This window comes from Entelurus aequoreus, linkage group LG02 (assembly GCF_033978785.1).
Source record: "Entelurus aequoreus isolate RoL-2023_Sb linkage group LG02, RoL_Eaeq_v1.1, whole genome shotgun sequence".
In the NCBI taxonomy this organism is placed as follows: Eukaryota; Metazoa; Chordata; class Actinopteri; order Syngnathiformes; family Syngnathidae; genus Entelurus; species Entelurus aequoreus.
Window position 1 is genome coordinate 11,936,507 of NC_084732.1, and position 16,246 is coordinate 11,952,752.

General features: G+C 40.5%; 2 protein-coding genes across 2 annotated transcripts in view; both read right to left on the bottom strand.

Moving 5' to 3' along the window:
- Window positions 1–218: 218 nt before the first annotated feature.
- LOC133630164 (zinc finger protein 572-like) lies at window positions 219–2,314 on the bottom strand. Its single transcript, XM_062021563.1, has 2 exons — window positions 1,847–2,314; window positions 219–1,396 (listed from the first exon to the last, which is right to left on the bottom strand). Exons 1-2 carry the CDS (start codon window positions 2,028–2,030, stop codon window positions 564–566), a joined length of 1,017 nt encoding a protein of 338 aa, XP_061877547.1. The 5' UTR covers window positions 2,031–2,314; the 3' UTR covers window positions 219–563.
- A 678-nt stretch (window positions 2,315–2,992) lies between these two features.
- Window positions 2,993–16,246, bottom strand: part of LOC133630155 (zinc finger protein 771-like) — a 14,352-nt gene continuing 1,098 nt past the window's right edge. Inside the window, exons 2-3 of the mRNA XM_062021538.1 lie at window positions 12,458–12,562; window positions 2,993–5,502 (exon numbers count right to left, since the gene is read on the bottom strand). Coding sequence (XP_061877522.1) covers window positions 4,601–5,502; window positions 12,458–12,562 — 1,007 coding nt within the window. The 3' untranslated portion in view covers window positions 2,993–4,600. The remainder of the gene's footprint in view (window positions 5,503–12,457; window positions 12,563–16,246) is intronic.

Sequence of the window (16,246 nt, forward strand, 5' to 3'; positions counted from 1 at the left end):
CTTTATAAAAAGTTTCTCGTGCATGTCTAAAAAAAAAAATTAAAAAAAAATATTTCCCCCATGTCCCTTTAGGGGCTCCGTAATTTTAGGTAAAAAAAAAAAAAAAGGAAATTCTTAATTTGTAATTCTAAAACAGTAACATTACGAGGTGTAACTTGAGCCAAACAGGACATGTTGGAAGTATAAACTTGGCAACTTTCATTCAATTTACATTTATTTAATCAGGTAAAGAAAGTTCATTTGCAAAAAAAAAAAAAAAACGTATCGGAAATGCCAGAAGGAAATATTACACAAGATCAGAGCTGGGATGATTTAGTATTTACACAACCAAAAGACACAATCCTGAGTCTGGGATGTGGATCTGTCACAAACACAAACCTCCACCAAGCTGCATTTGACATCCAAGACTGAGGCAACAGGAAAAAAACACGTCGTCCATGAACTATCATTCATTTTTTTTAATACATTTTTAAAAATAATATTTCAATGATTGGTTTTGCCAATATTTGTGCGGCTTAAAACTAGTCTTCTGTCCATGGTCCATGAATAGAAGTGCTGAAATGTTAAATAAAGCCACTCAAATGTTTCCCACGGCACTTGTGGTTGCTCACTTGGTATTTATAAGAGAACCTTTCGTCACACACGCTGCAACTAAACACTTTCTCGCCCGTGTGTCTTCTTTCGTGCGACTTTAAATTCCCCTTCAGCGAGAACCTCTTGCCGCAGAATGAGCAGGGAAAGGGTTTCTCGCCCGTGTGCGTCCTCATGTGAGTCATTAAATGAGTGCTTCGGGAGAACCGGAGCCCACAGAGGGAGCATGGGAAAGGTTTCTCCCCGGTGTGCGTCCTTTCGTGCCTTTTCAGATGGCCCCTGTGAGAGAAGCTTTCGCCGCAAACGGCGCAGGGGAACGGTCGCTCGCCGGTGTGCGTTCTCAGGTGTTGCACCAACCCCGAGCGGACGCTGAAGATGGCGCGGCAGAAGGAGCAGGAGTAGGTTTTTTCCCCGGTGTGGGTTCTAGCGTGTCTTATCAGATTCTTCTTATTACGGAAGGATTTACCGCAAACTGAGCAGACAAATAGTTTTACTGCCGTGTCAGCAGAGTGAGACGTCGTCTCGTCACTATCTGACAGTGGAGCTAAGTCTGCTTGGGATCCTCCACCATCACCTTCTCTTGTCATGTGTTGTGTTGAGCTGATGCCTGGTCTCTCCGGCTCTCCCGTCTCCTCACTTTCACCTTTGACCTCATCTTCTTCACTCTTCACAGTGACACCAATCACCGGGAACTCCTCCGGTCCCTCAAAATGCTCCTCTTTAATGTGGGGGGGCTGTGGCTCCTCCTGCTCCACCCTGGAGCTCCACTCCTGCTGCTGGGGAAGAAGATGGTCCTCACTGACGTCTGCAGGGCACAACAGGACAAACTCGTGCTCAGTCAGGTCTTCAGCTACGACTGATATATATATATATATATATATATATATATATATATATATATATATATATATATATATATATATATATATATATATATATATGTATACATATATATATATACACATATGTATGTATATATATATATATATATATACATACATATATATATATACTGTATATATATATCCAAATATACTGTATATATATATATATATCCATATTCCAAAATGTGATTAATCGGATTTTTAAACCAAGTATAATTTAACAGTCAATGCAGACATTGATTGTGTGGTCTGTGGCGCCCTCTGGTGGCAAAAAGCATAAATTACATCAGGGACAAGGAGCTCGCCTGGCCAACGCGTGAACAATCATCAAATAAGTTAGTGAACACGTGAAAGTAAAGAAGTAAACAAACCTGCTTGTTGATGTTTGTTGAAAAGAGCGTCCAGTAGTTGACGTTGTCGCTCGTTCTCCTCTTTTGTTCTGGAAAGTTCCTCCTCGTATTCTGCTATCGTTCTTTCTAACACTACAAATATTTCTTCCACAGCAGCAGTTAGTCGCTGCTTCACCAACACTCTCAGCATTTCTACTTTGCACATTTTCACACGCACACAACACTTTAGCGACGCGTCGATCACTTCCGCTTCGTTTTGTTTAGCAGCTAGCGAGCTAAGTTAGCATGGGACGCATCGAAATAAATCGATCACGACACGACGAATCAATAATGTTATTGCTTCTATTCGGCTGCAGTGAGTACACAATTGGGAGGAAACGCGGTAAGAAACACAATAACAATGACTTCATGACACCCGTTTTGTTTCTACTTTCTCTTCACGAAGCTACTTTCAACTTCCGGCGGACAAGACCTAGCCAGGTCGTGTATTCTCGCATCACTGCCCCCTTAGGCGAGGAGGCGTCATTACAGGTTTGACCTATGCACGTCAATACAAGGGGAAATAATGCACAAAGCAGGTATATTTTTGTATTGTAAATATTCAAAGTAAAATAATGATAATGGAATTGTGTTGTTTCCGTCTTTAAATCGATCGACAACATTTTAGGTTGCACTGAATACAGACTGTAATGGTTAATATTCATCTAACAAATGATATTTTAGACATTATTTTGATTGATTGAAACTTTTATTAGTAGATTGCACAGTACAGTACATATTCCGTACAATTGACCACTAAATGGTAACACCCCAATACGTTTTTCAACTTGTTTAAGTTGTTTAAGGTCTACGTTAATCAATTCATGGTATCGTAGCTACCGAGCTGAGGATTCATTCATTCATCCATCCATTTTCTACCGCTTATCCCTTTCGAGTTCGCAAAGGTTGCTGGCGCCTATCTCAGCTGCATTCGGGCGGAAGGCGGGCTACACCCTGGACAAGTCACCACTTCATCACAGGGCCAACACAGATAGACAACATTCACACACTAGGGACCATTTAGTGTTGCCAATCAACTTCCCCAGGTGCATGTCTTTGGAGGTGGGAGGGGCCTATCCCCAGGTGCATGTCTTTGGAGGTGGGAGGGGCCTATCCCCAGGTGCATGTCTTTGGAGGTGGGAGGGGCCTATCCCCAGGTGCATGTTTTTGCAGGTGGGAGGGGCCGATCCCCAGGTGCATGTCTTTGGAGGTGGGAGGGGCCTATCCCCAGGTGCATGTCTTTGGAGGTGGGAGGAAGGGAGGGAACCCACACAGAGATTATTTACGTTTATTTAGTAAATTGGCGACAAGAGAATGGCTCAATATTTCTTACTCCATCCAAAGATAAGATTCAATGTTACAAAGTTTGCTGTTATTTTTCCGATTTAATTTTGTGTTTCCATACAAGCATCAATGTGGCCATTTTCACTTGATCCTATTTTGCACTAGCGAGGTTTCACTTAGATAAAATATCATTTATATCCACACTGCTCTTCTACTTCTGTGCCGTTTATTATTAAATTAAGTCGCTTTTTGGAATGACTTTGGACCCACCAATTATACACATAACCATTTTTCCTGCTGCTACAATGTCTGCTTTCACATTTATTTTGAATCCTGGGGACACCTCACACATGCTCTGGGGCAGTGTTTTTCAACCACATAGTCTGGTGTGCCGTGGGAGATGATCTAATTCCACCTATTTGGGTTAAAAATGTTTTTTGCAAAGCAGTAATTATAGTCTGCAAATGATGTGTTGTTGTTGAGTGTCGGTGCTGTCTAGAGCTCGGCAGAGTAACCGTGTAATACTCTTCCATATCAGTAGGTGGCAGCAGGTAGCTAATTGCTTTGTAGATGTGGGAAACAGCGGGAGGCAGGGTGCAGGTAAAAAGGTGTCTAATGCTTAAACCAAAAGTAAACAAAAGGTGAGTGCCCCTAGGAACAGGCATTGAAGCTTAGGGAAGGCTATGCACAACCAAACTAAAACTGAACTGGCCACAAAGTAAACAAAAACAGAATGCTGGACGACAGCAAAGACTTACTGCGGAGCAAAGACGGCGTCCACAATGTACATCCGAACGTGACATGACAATCAACAATGTCCCCACGAAGAAGGATAAAAACAACTGAAATATTCTTGATTGCTAAAACAAAGTAGATGCGGGAAATATCGCTCAAAGGAAGACATGAAACTGCTACAGGAAAATACACAAAAAAAGAGAAAAAGCCACTAAAATAGGAGCGCAAGACAAGAAGTAAAACACTACACACAGGAAAACAGCAATAAATCCAAATAAGTCAGGGTGTGATGTGACAGGTGGTGACAGTACACCTACTTTGAGACAAGAGCTATAGTGATGCATGCTTGGTTATGCTTTAAAGTCATATCCAACAATTGTGACTTTTTACTGTCAACTGAGTTTCATTGTTGAATGATTTCTGCTGGTGGTGTGCCTCCGCATTTTTTCAACGCAAAAAATGTGCCTTGGTTAAAAAAAAGGTTGAAAAACACTGCTCTGGAGCTCCCCTAGTGGCGAGGGACAACTCGCAAGGCTCATTATTAATGTCACAGTTGTCTTCCTCTCACAACTTCCAAACTACTAGTAACACTTCCAAAAAAGTACTGGACCAAGCAACACTAATAAAGTTTCTTTTCAGCATCAAAGTGCTTACCTGTCTAAGTTTGTCTAGGCTTATTTCTTCCGTTGTTATTTTGCTCTCCACTTGTTGGAGATGTCAGTGTGCATTGTGAGTTGTCATGTGCCAAAACAAAGCAGAGTGGAGTTCAAAACTTGCACCGCAGACTGAGCAGGAATACGTCCCCCCCCCGCCGTGCGTTCTGGCGTGCGTCCTCAAGTGGGACTTTTGGGAGAAGTTTTTGCCGCAAATTGAGCACGTGAACGGTTTCTCTCCGCTGTGCGTTCTTGCGTGCGCCGTCAAAGACCCCTTCACCAGGAAAGCCTTGCCGCACACGGAGCAGGTATAAGGTTTCTCACCGGTGTGTCTTCTCATGTGCCGGATCAGTACCGAATGGTCACCGAAACGCGTGTTGCACATTGCACAGGAAAAAGGTTTCTCTCCTGTGTGTGTCCTTGTGTGTGTCGTCAGGTTTCCCTTGTAGGCAAACGTTTTGCCACAAACCGAGCAGGCAAACGGTTTCTCCCCTGTGTGACTTCTCATGTGTCTTTTCAGGTTGCTTCTATCGTAAAAGGTTTTTTCACACACAGAGCAGGTAAAATGTTTCCAGCGTGTGTTGTCAGCGTGACAAGTCGTGCCAGCTCTCGAGTCTTCCTCGTCACTTTCAAGGCAGCGTGGCGTTGTGTGTTTCCAGCGTGTGTTGTCAGCGTGACAAGTCGCGCCAGCTTTCGAGTCTTCCTCGTCACTTTCAAGGCAGCGTGGCGTTGTGTCCTCACTGTCTGACAGCGGAGCAAAGTCCGCTTGAGATCCTCCACCATCACCTCCTGTTGTCACGTGTTGTGTCGAGCTGCTGCTTGGAGGCTCCGCCTCTCTCATCTCCTCACTTTCACCTCTGACCTCATCTTCTTCACTCTTCACAGGGACACCGACCACTGGGAACGCCTCCGCTCCTTCAAGATGCTCTCCTCCTTCATCTTTAATGTGCTGGACATCTGCAGCTCCTAAAAAGACAATCACATTCAGGTCACATGGTCTTCTGGCTCCAACATTTTAGTTTGAGACACAATGGCAGAAATGGGGGGAAAAAAACGAGCTAAAATGAAAAAAAAAAATGTTGGTACTAATAATTTGGGGTGCAATGTTACGGAATTTGGTAATTTGGTATGTACTTCAGTATTCATTTCACCCTTTGGTGCATTTTTGGTACAGTAAAATGTACAAAATCTTGAGCAAAAAAACAATAAATATGCTAAACTACATCATAATCCCCAGCAGTGTTTTTCAACCACTGTGCCGCGGCACACTGGTGTGCCATGAGATATTGTCTGGTGTGCTGTGGGAAATTATGCAACTTCACCTAATTGGTCCCAAGAATATTTTTTTGCAAATCAATAATTATAATCTGCAAATAATGTGCCGTTGCTTCGTGTCTGAGCTGTGTAGAACTCAGCAGGGTAACCACGTGATACCCCATGTGGGTATGTAATACTGCATGTCAGTATGTAATACTCCATGTGGGTATGTAATACTCCATGTCAGTATGTAATACTCCATGTCGGTATGTAATACTTCATGTCGGTATGTAATACCCCATGTCGGTATGTAATACTCCATGTCAGTATGTAATACTCCATGTCGGTATGTGATACTCCATGTGGGTATGTAATACTCCATGTCGGTATGTAATACTCCATGTGGGTATGTAATACTCCATGTCGGTATGTGATACTCCATGTCGGTATGTAATACTCCATGTCGGTATGTGATACTCCATGTCAGTATGTAATACTCCATGTCGGTATGTAATACTCCATGTCGGTATGTGATACTCCATGTCGGTATGTGATACTCCATGTCGGTATGTGATACTCCATGTCGGTATGTGATACTCCATGTCGGTATGTAATACTCCATGTCGGTATGTGATACTCCATGTCGGTATGTGATACTCCATGTCGGTATGTAATACTCCATGTCGGTATGTAATACTCCATGTGGGTATGTAATACTCCATGTGGGTATGTAATACTCCATGTCGGTATGTAATACTCCATGTCGGTATGTAATACTCCATGTCGGTATGTAATACTCCATGTCGGTATGTAATACTGCATGTCTGTATGTAATACTGCATGTCGGTATGTAAAACTCCATGTCGGTATGTAATACTCCATGTCGGTATGTAATACTCCATGTCGGTATGTGATACTCCATGTCGGTATGTGATACTCCATGTCGGTATGTAATACTCCATGTCGGTATGTAATACTCCATGTCGGTATGTGATACTCCATGTCGGTATGTGATACTCCATGTCGGTATGTAATACTCCATGTCGGTATGTGATACTCCATGTCGGTATGTAATACTCCATGTCGGTATGTAATACTCCATGTCGGTATGTGATACTCCATGTCGGTATGTAATACTCCATGTCGGTATGTAATACTCCATGTGGGTATGTAATACTCCATGTCGGTATGTAATACTCCATGTCGGTATGTAATACTCCATGTCGGTATGTAATACTCCATGTCGGTATGTAATACTCCATGTCGGTATGTAATACTCCATGTCGGTATGTAATACTGCATGTCTGTATGTAATACTGCATGTCGGTATGTAAAACTCCATGTCGGTATGTAATACTCCATGTCGGTATGTAATACTCCATGTGGGTATGTAATACTCCATGTCGGTATGTAATACTCCATGTCGGTATGTAATACTGCATGTCGGTATGTAATACTCCATGTCGGTATGTAATACTGCATGTCGGTATGTAATACTCCATGTCGGTATGTAATACTCCATGTCGGTATGTAATACTGCATGTCGGTATGTAATACTCCATGTCGGTATGTAAAACTCCATGTCGGTATGTAATACTCCATGTCGGTATGTAATACTCCATGTCGGTATGTAATACTGCATGTCGGTATGTAATACTCCATGTCGGTATGTAAAACTCCATGTCGGTATGTAAAACTCCATGTCGGTATGTAATACTCCATGTCGGTATGTAAAACTCCATGTCGGTATGTAATACTCCATGTCGGTATGTAATACTCCATGTCGGTATGTAATACTGCATGTCGGTATGTAATACTCCATGTCGGTATGTAAAACTCCATGTCGGTATGTAAAACTCCATGTCGGTATGTAATACTCCATGTCGGTATGTAATACTGCATGTCGGTATGTAATACTCCATGTCGGAATGTAATACTCCATGTCGGTATGTAATACTCCATGTGGGTATGTAATACTCCATGTCGGTATGTAATACTGCATGTCGGTATGTAATACTCCATGTCGGTATGTAAAACTCCATGTCGGTATGTAATACTCCATGTCGGTATGTAATACTCCATGTCGGTATGTAATACTCCATGTCGGTATGTAATACTGCATGTCGGTATGTAATACTCCATGTCGGTATGTAAAACTCCATGTCGGTATGTAATACTCCATGTCGGTATGTAATACTCCATGTCGGTATGTAATACTCCATGTCGGTATGTAATACTTCATGTCGGTATGTAATACTCCATGCCGGTATGTAATACTGCATGTCGGTATGTAATACTCCATGTCGGTATGTGATACTCCATGTCGGTATGTGATACTCCATGTCGGTATGTAATACTGCATGTCGGTATGTAATACTACATGTCGGTATGTAATACTACATGTCGGTATGTGATACTCCATGTCGGTATGTAATACTCCATGTCGGTATGTAATACTCCATGTCGGTATGTAATACTCCATGTCGGTATGTAATACTCCATGTCGGTATGTAATACTCCATGTCGGTATGTAATACTCCATGTGGGTATGTAATACTCCATGTGGGTATGTAATACTACATGTCGGTATGTGATACTCCATGTCGGTATGTAATACCCCATGTCGGTATGTAATACTACATGTCGGTATGTGATACTCCATGTCGGTATGTAATACTCCATGTCGGTATGTAATACTCCATGTCGGTATGTAATACTCCATGTCGGTATGTAATACTGCATGTCGGTATGTAATACTCCATGTCGGTATGTAATACTCCATGTCGGTATGTAATACTCCATGTCGGTATGTAATACTGCATGTCGGTATGTAATACTCCATGTCGGTATGTAATACTCCATGTCGGTATGTAATACTCCATTTCAGTATGTAATACTCCATGTCAGCAGGTGGCAGCAGGTAGTTAATTGCTTTGTAAAAGTCGGAATGTGTCGGGTGAGACGAGGATGGTTTGTTGTGATCCCAACATGCAGAGCACAGCGGGAGGCAGCGTGCAGGTAAAAAAGGTATGTAACGCTTAAACCAAAAATGATCAAAAGGGAAAGGGAAAGGAAAAGGCAATGCCTATGCAAAACGAAAGTAAAACTGAACTGGCTACAAAGTAAAGTTAAAGGTATGGTAAAGGTAAAGGTATGTAACGCTTAAACCAAAAATGATCAAAAGGGAAAGGGAAAGGAAAAGGCAAAGGCTATGCAAAACGAAAGTAAAACTGAACTGGTTACAAAGTAAACAGAATGCTGGACGACAGCAAAAACTTACGGCGTCCACAAAGTACATCCGTACATGACATGACAATCAACAATTTCCCCACAAAGAAGCTTTAAAAACAACTAAAATCTTCTTGATTGCTACACCAAAGTAAATGCGGGACATATCGCTCAAAGGAAGACATGAAACTGCTCCAGGAAAACACCAACAAAACAGGAAGGGCCACCAAAATAACAGCGCAAGACCAGAACTAAAGCACTACACAGGAAAACACCAACAAACTCAAAATAAGGCACGACGACCTGGTGCAGTTTCATTTTTTAACGTTTTTTGCTGGTGGTGTGCCCCCCCGGGATTTTTTTAATGAAAAAAATATGCCTTTCCTCAAAAAAGGTTGAAAAACACTGCCTTAGAGCGTGGTGGGAGACTGTAACTGAGTGTGCAGCCCCAAACGTTTCTCCTCATGAGCAAAATTGAACTCTGTCTCTGCCTGATTCCTTGCTTCTTGTCCCGTTTAATAAATAGTTCGGTGTTTGAACCTTACATGCAAGAACGACTTTTTACTGTCAACTGAGTTTCGTTTTTTAATGATTTCTGCTGGTGGTGTGCCTCCGCACTTTTTCAACGCAAAAAATGTGCCTACGTTCAAAAAAGGTTGAAAAACACTGCCTTAGAGCGTGGTGAGAGACTGTAACTGAGTGTGCAGCCCCAAACGTTTCTCCTCATGAGCAAAATTGAACTCTGCCTCTGCCTGATTCCTTGCTTCTTGTCCCGTTTAATAAATAGTTCGGTGTTTGAACCTTACATGCAAGAACGACTTTTTACTGTCAACTGAGTTTAGTTTTTTAATGATTTCTGCTGGTGGTGTGCCTCTGCACTTTTTCAACGCAAAAAAATGTGCCTACGCTCAAAAAAGGTTGAAAAACACTGATCTACAGAACCGTGTGGTAAATTGGTACTGTGTAGTGAACTGACGTCAGGCTCTGAAATGAAAACATGTTCATATACAGTGAATACTTTTATTTTTACATTATAGTATATAAAATTGTCCACGATGAGACCCACCACCTAAAATGTTGTTTATATTGACCAGGACACTACAGACCTCCGGCTGCATCCGGAGAAGTAAAAAATGCGGACTTAACTTTTGTGTTTGGTGAAAATGTAGCTAAAATATTTTTGTGTGAGCAACGCACTTAAAAGAAAGCTTTTTTTTTTGTTAAACCTCCAACAATTTTGTTCCAAAACAACATTTATTGGCAAGGTCAGGGCCTAATACTTACGACATGGAAGGATAGAATGAAACAGGAAGTCTAATAACAGATTGATTTGACTTGGGAGGATACGTTAGCGATGTAGCATTGTAGCTACAGATTAACACACAGTTTTATATCAGGTATAATGTATGTATGTACATACTGTAATTTCTGGACCATAGGGCACATTAAAGGAGTCATATTATGATTATTTTCTAAATGTAAAAGACTTCCTTGTGGTCTACATAACATGTAATGCTGGTTCTTTGCTCAAAATGTTGCATAGATGATGATTTACACATCATCTTCAACTCACTTTCTGACAGTCGCTTTAGGATGCACCGTTTTGTGGGCAGGTCTTATTTACGTGCCTCCACTTGGACAGCGTCATCTTTGTTTTAGCGGTGTAGCGTGCGAGGACGGGAGGGGAAGAAGTGTCAAAAGATGGCGCTAACTGTTTTAATGACATTCACACTTTACTTCAATCAATAACGGAGCAGCATCTCCTCATCCGTGGCTCACTAGTGCATCAACAACGCCCGAAATGTGTCCCGTGACCGGAACTCTCTAATAACTAAAGTTCCTTGGGTGAATAATGTACACTCACTACACCGGTATGTTTTATTGCTTTCATGGTGAGTTTACTGACAGATATAAGTAAGAACTTTACACTACTTTATATTAGAAATGGCAACATCGGAGGATGAATGTCACATAACAAGAAGATAGAGAAAAAGAAGAAGCTTATCGACTACGGTGTCGCCACGGACTACAAAGGCAGACGTGCGCAAATTTTCAGGACTTATGCAGATCTCAAATACAGATCAGCAGGTACCAGAAGGTAAGAAAAGTTGGTTTTGCATGCTATTGTGGAACAAAACACCAGATAATAAGTCTGCTAATGGGAGACATGTTGCGGTCCTTATACACACACCATAGTAATACTTGTATCTCTGACTACGGTAGCCGTAACGGGCCTACAATCCATCAAGCGGCGCGGCTTCAAAGTGGTACTAAAACATTTTGACAGGTTTTTGAGTGTGTAGTGTTCTATATTCTCAATGGAACATATAAAGTTTTGGTGTTGTTTACTGGCGTCATGTCGCATACCACACGTATCTCTTATGTGTGACTGCCATCTACTGGCCACACTTATCATTACACCATGTACCAAATAAAGTTGCTTCGAGGTCGGTAAGCACAACCAGAGCCATTCCGTACATTAGGCGCACTGGGTTATAAGGCGCACTGTCCATTTTTGAGAAAATGAAAGGATTTTAAGTGCGCCTTATAGTCCGGAAAATACGGTATGTTATTTCAAATATGGATATAGACTATATACTTGTCAGAAAAATTGTATGTAAATTATCAAAAAACTTTCCGTTCTCTGGGTTCCCAGTGAACAGACGAAAGCGGTCTTTGTTGCACCAAGCCAAAGGCTTGGAAAATTCCATTGAGTACAATTGGGAGGAGACGGGAGGGGGTTTATCTATTGTGATCCAAGATTTGCCCAAGCTCGATCCAGGACCAGCCCAAGCTCGAGGCATCTTTTTCTTTTGTGTTAATGTGACCGAAAACAATGGCTGTTTACATACCCCCCATTCCTTTAGAAACAGCTGTTATTATGTAAACAGGGAAAGTCCAAATAAAAAGAAGTGGCGTGCAATCTTTCGCCAGAGGGTGGGTGACACTGCAAGAGCTTACAGGTCGACACGTTTCTCCTTAATTGAGCCAAATTGAATCATGTCTCTGTTTATTTCCTTGCTTCTTGTCTGTTTTAATAGATGTCATTGATGTTTGAACCTGACAATACTAAAACTGTATACCTTTAGCTTTATGGCCCTGAATTGGGCTGGGCGATAAAACAACATCAATATATATCCAATATATATATTTATTTATTTATCATTTAATATATATCCCAATTTGACCATTTTGTTGACATTGTTTGAGTGTTTTTGTGTTGACATTTCCTTTTTTGCCTTAGTAGCAGACGGCAGACAACATTTGAAATGAAAACATCTACGTTATTTTTCTCCTGCTCCTTATTTTCCACAGTCCATGAAAAGAATATTGATAATTATCGATATCGACTGATATAAAACACTTGTGTTGTGATACAGTTTTAGCAGCCCTGACCCTGGAAGGCGTCGGGAAGGAAAAAATCTAACTAACAAACCTTTGAGGTGCTTGATTTCCAGGCCTGGTCTAGAAGTTCCTTGTTCCTCAGACTCTGGATGGTCCATGAAGGGCCGGACCTGAAAATCTGTTGTCGTCGCCATTTCTAAATAGAAGTACAGTACAAAAAAAAGTTGAATATATTTCCAACGTGAAGCGATTTTCAAAACTACAGAGGGGTTCATTTGCATATAAAAAAACCCACCTCGTACTTGCCGTATTTTATTTGTTTTATTCATTTGTATTTGTGTGATGATGGATTTGTGTAACTACCATTAAAGGCCTACTGAAAGCCACTACTAGCGACCACGCAGTCTGATAGTTTATATATCAATGATGAAATCTTAACATTGCAACACATGCCAATACGGCCGGGTTAACTTATAAAGTGACATTTTAAAATTCCCGGGAAATATCCGGCTGAAACGTCGCGGTATGATGACGTATGCGCGTGACGAAGTCCGAGTAACGGAAGTTATGGTACCCCGTAGAATCCTATACAAAAAGCTCTGTTTTCATTTCATAATTCCACAGTATTCTGGACATCTTTTGCAATTTGTTTAATGAACAGTGAAGGCTGCAAAGAAGACAGTTGTAGGTGGGATCGGTGTATTAGCAGCGGACTACAGCAACACAACCAGGAGGACTTTCTTGGAGCGCTAGCCGCCGACCTCACCTTGACTTCCTACGTCTCCGGGCCACCAAACGCATCGGGTGAAGTCCTTCGTCCTTCTGCCGATCGCTGGAACGCAGGTGAGCACGGGTGTTGATGAGTAGATGAGGGCTGGCTGGCGTAGGTGGAGAGCTAATGTTTTTAGCATAGCTCTGTGAGGTCCCGTTGTTAAGTTAGCTTCAATGGCGTCGTTAGCACAGCATTGTTAACCTTCGCCAGCCAGGAAAGCATTAACCGTGTATTTACATGTCCACGGTTTAATAGTATTGTTGATTTTCTATCTATGCTTCCAGTCAGGGGTTTATTTTTTTTGTTTCTATATGCAGTTAAAGCAAGATGCTATCACGTTAGCTTGTAGCTAAAGCGTTTCGCCGATGTATTGTCGTGGAGATAAAAGGCACTGAATGTCCATTTGGCGTTCTCGACTCTCATTTTCAAGAGGATATAGTATCCCAGGTGGTTTAAAATACAAATCTGTGATCTACAATAGAAAAAGGAGAGAGTGTGGAATCCAATGAGCCAGCTTGTACCTAAGTTACGGTCAGAGCGAAAAAAGATACGTCCATCACTGCCTCTCAAGTCCTTCACTGTAACGTTCCTCATCTACGAATCTTTCATCCTCGCTCAAATTAATGGGGTAATCATCACTTTCTCGGTCCGAATCTCTCTCGCTCCATTGTAAACAACGGGGAATTGTGAGGAATACTAGCTCCTGTGACGTCACGCTACTTCCGCTACAGGCAAGGCTTTTTTTTTATCAGCCAGCAAAAGTTGCGAAATTTATCGTCGATTTTCTCTACTAAATCCTTTCAGCAAAAATATGGCAATATCGCGAAATGATCAAGTATGACACATAGAATGGATCTGCTATTCCCGTTTATATAAAAAAAATTCATTTCAGTAGGCCTTTAAAGTTTACATACGGTATTTATTGTTAGCTTTTGTGGATTTAAGATGATATATAATGCAGTATTATAAATAATATTATAAAATGGGCTGGAGCTGCCACAAATGAAGGATCGTAAAATATAGTGTATATTATATATAAATAGTATATATATATAAAATATAGCATATAATATACAATTTTATGTATCATTGTGTACTAAATTCCATTACAGTTCTCATTAACTATTAATGTTAATGAAAATATTTACCGTTTCCTGTTCTTTTCTCCTTTTAAATGGTGAATTGCAACCACGTGTGTTGCGCAACATAACCGAGATGGTGACGTCATGGAGGTGGTTCACTGCCGTGTACATGTCACATGTTTTAAAGATGTGCTATTTCGATTTACACTAGGGATGTCCGATAATGGCTTTTTGCCGATATCCGATATTGTCCAACTCTTTAATTACAGATACCGATATCAACCGATACCGATATCAACCGATATATGCAGTCGTGGAATTAACACATTATTATGCCTAATTTGGACAACCAGGTATGGTGAAGATAAGGTACTTTGTAAAAAAATAGTAAAATAAGATAAATAAATTAAAAACATTTTCTTGAATAAAAAAGAAAGTACAACAATATAAAAACAGTTACATAGAAACTAGTAATGAATGAAAATGAGTCAAATGAAGTGTTAAAGGTTAGTACTATTAGTGGAGCAGCAGCACGCACAATCATGTGTGCTTACGGACTGTATCCCTTGCAGACTGTATTGATATATATTGATATATAATGTAGGAAGCAGAATATTAATAACAGAAAGAAACAACCCTTTTGTGTGAATGAGTGTAAATGGGGGAGGGAGGTTTTTTGGGTTGGTGCACTAATTGTAAGTGTATCTTGTGTTTTTTATGTGGATTTAATTAAAAAAAACAAAAACAAAAAAAACAATACCGATAATAAAAAAAAAACTATACCGATAATTTCCGATATTACATTTTAACGCATATATCGGCCGATAATATCGGCAGGCCGATATTATCGGACATCTCTAATTTACACTGTATGGAAAACATTTTGAAAAGGAATTTGACCTTTGCAACCTCATTATACTATTGGCTAAGTTTTATATTCATAAAAGTAAGTTTCTCAATACCTGACCTGGTTTTTTGTGCCTTTAAAAAAGAATTAGAACTCTACGTTAAAACACTCTCTACGTCTAACAAGCAGAAAGCTGTGAAAACGATGATGCTGTGTTCCACATTTTAATTATTTACTGAAATTGTGTGAGCTTTACACTTTGTTTGTTATTAGAGATAATATCGGACTGCCGATATTATCAAGCGATTAATGCTTTAAAATGTAATATCGGAAATTATCGGTATCGGTTTCAAAAAGTAAAATGTATGACTTTTTAAAAGGCCGCTGTGTACACGGCCGTAGGGAGAAGTACAGAGCGCCAATAAACCTTAAAGGACCGCCTTTGCGTACCGAGCCCAGTCACATAATATCTACGGCTTTTCACACACACAAGTGAATGCCATGCATACTTGGTCAACAGCCATACAGGTCACACTGAGGGTGGCCGTATAAACAAGTTTAACACTGTTACAAATATGCGCCACACTGTGAACCCACACCAAACAAGAATGACAAACACATTCCGCACCGTAACACAACAGAACAAATACCCAGAACCCCTTGCGGCACTAACTCTTCCGGGACGCTAAAATATACACCCCCCCCCCGCTACCCCCTACAACCCCCCCCCCCACCTTAACCCCGGCCACCTCGGTATCAGGATTATCTCAGGGAGAGCATGTCCCAAATTCCAAGCTGCTGTTTTGAGGCATGTTAAAAAAAATAATGCACTTTGTGACTTCAATAATAAATATAAAATTGAGTTGATTTATTTTGGAAAACCTTGTTACATTGTTTAATGCATCCAGAGGGGCATCACAACACAATTAGGCATAATAATGTGTTAATTCCACCACTGTATATATCGGTATCGCTTGATATCGGAATCGGTAATTAAGAGTTGGACAAAAAAATGGCAAAAAAGCCATTATTGGACATCTCTATTTGTTATACATACATATACATACATATACATATATATATATATATATATATATATATATATATATATATATATATATATATATATATATATATATATATATATATATATATATCATTCTATTTTAGTTACTTTGC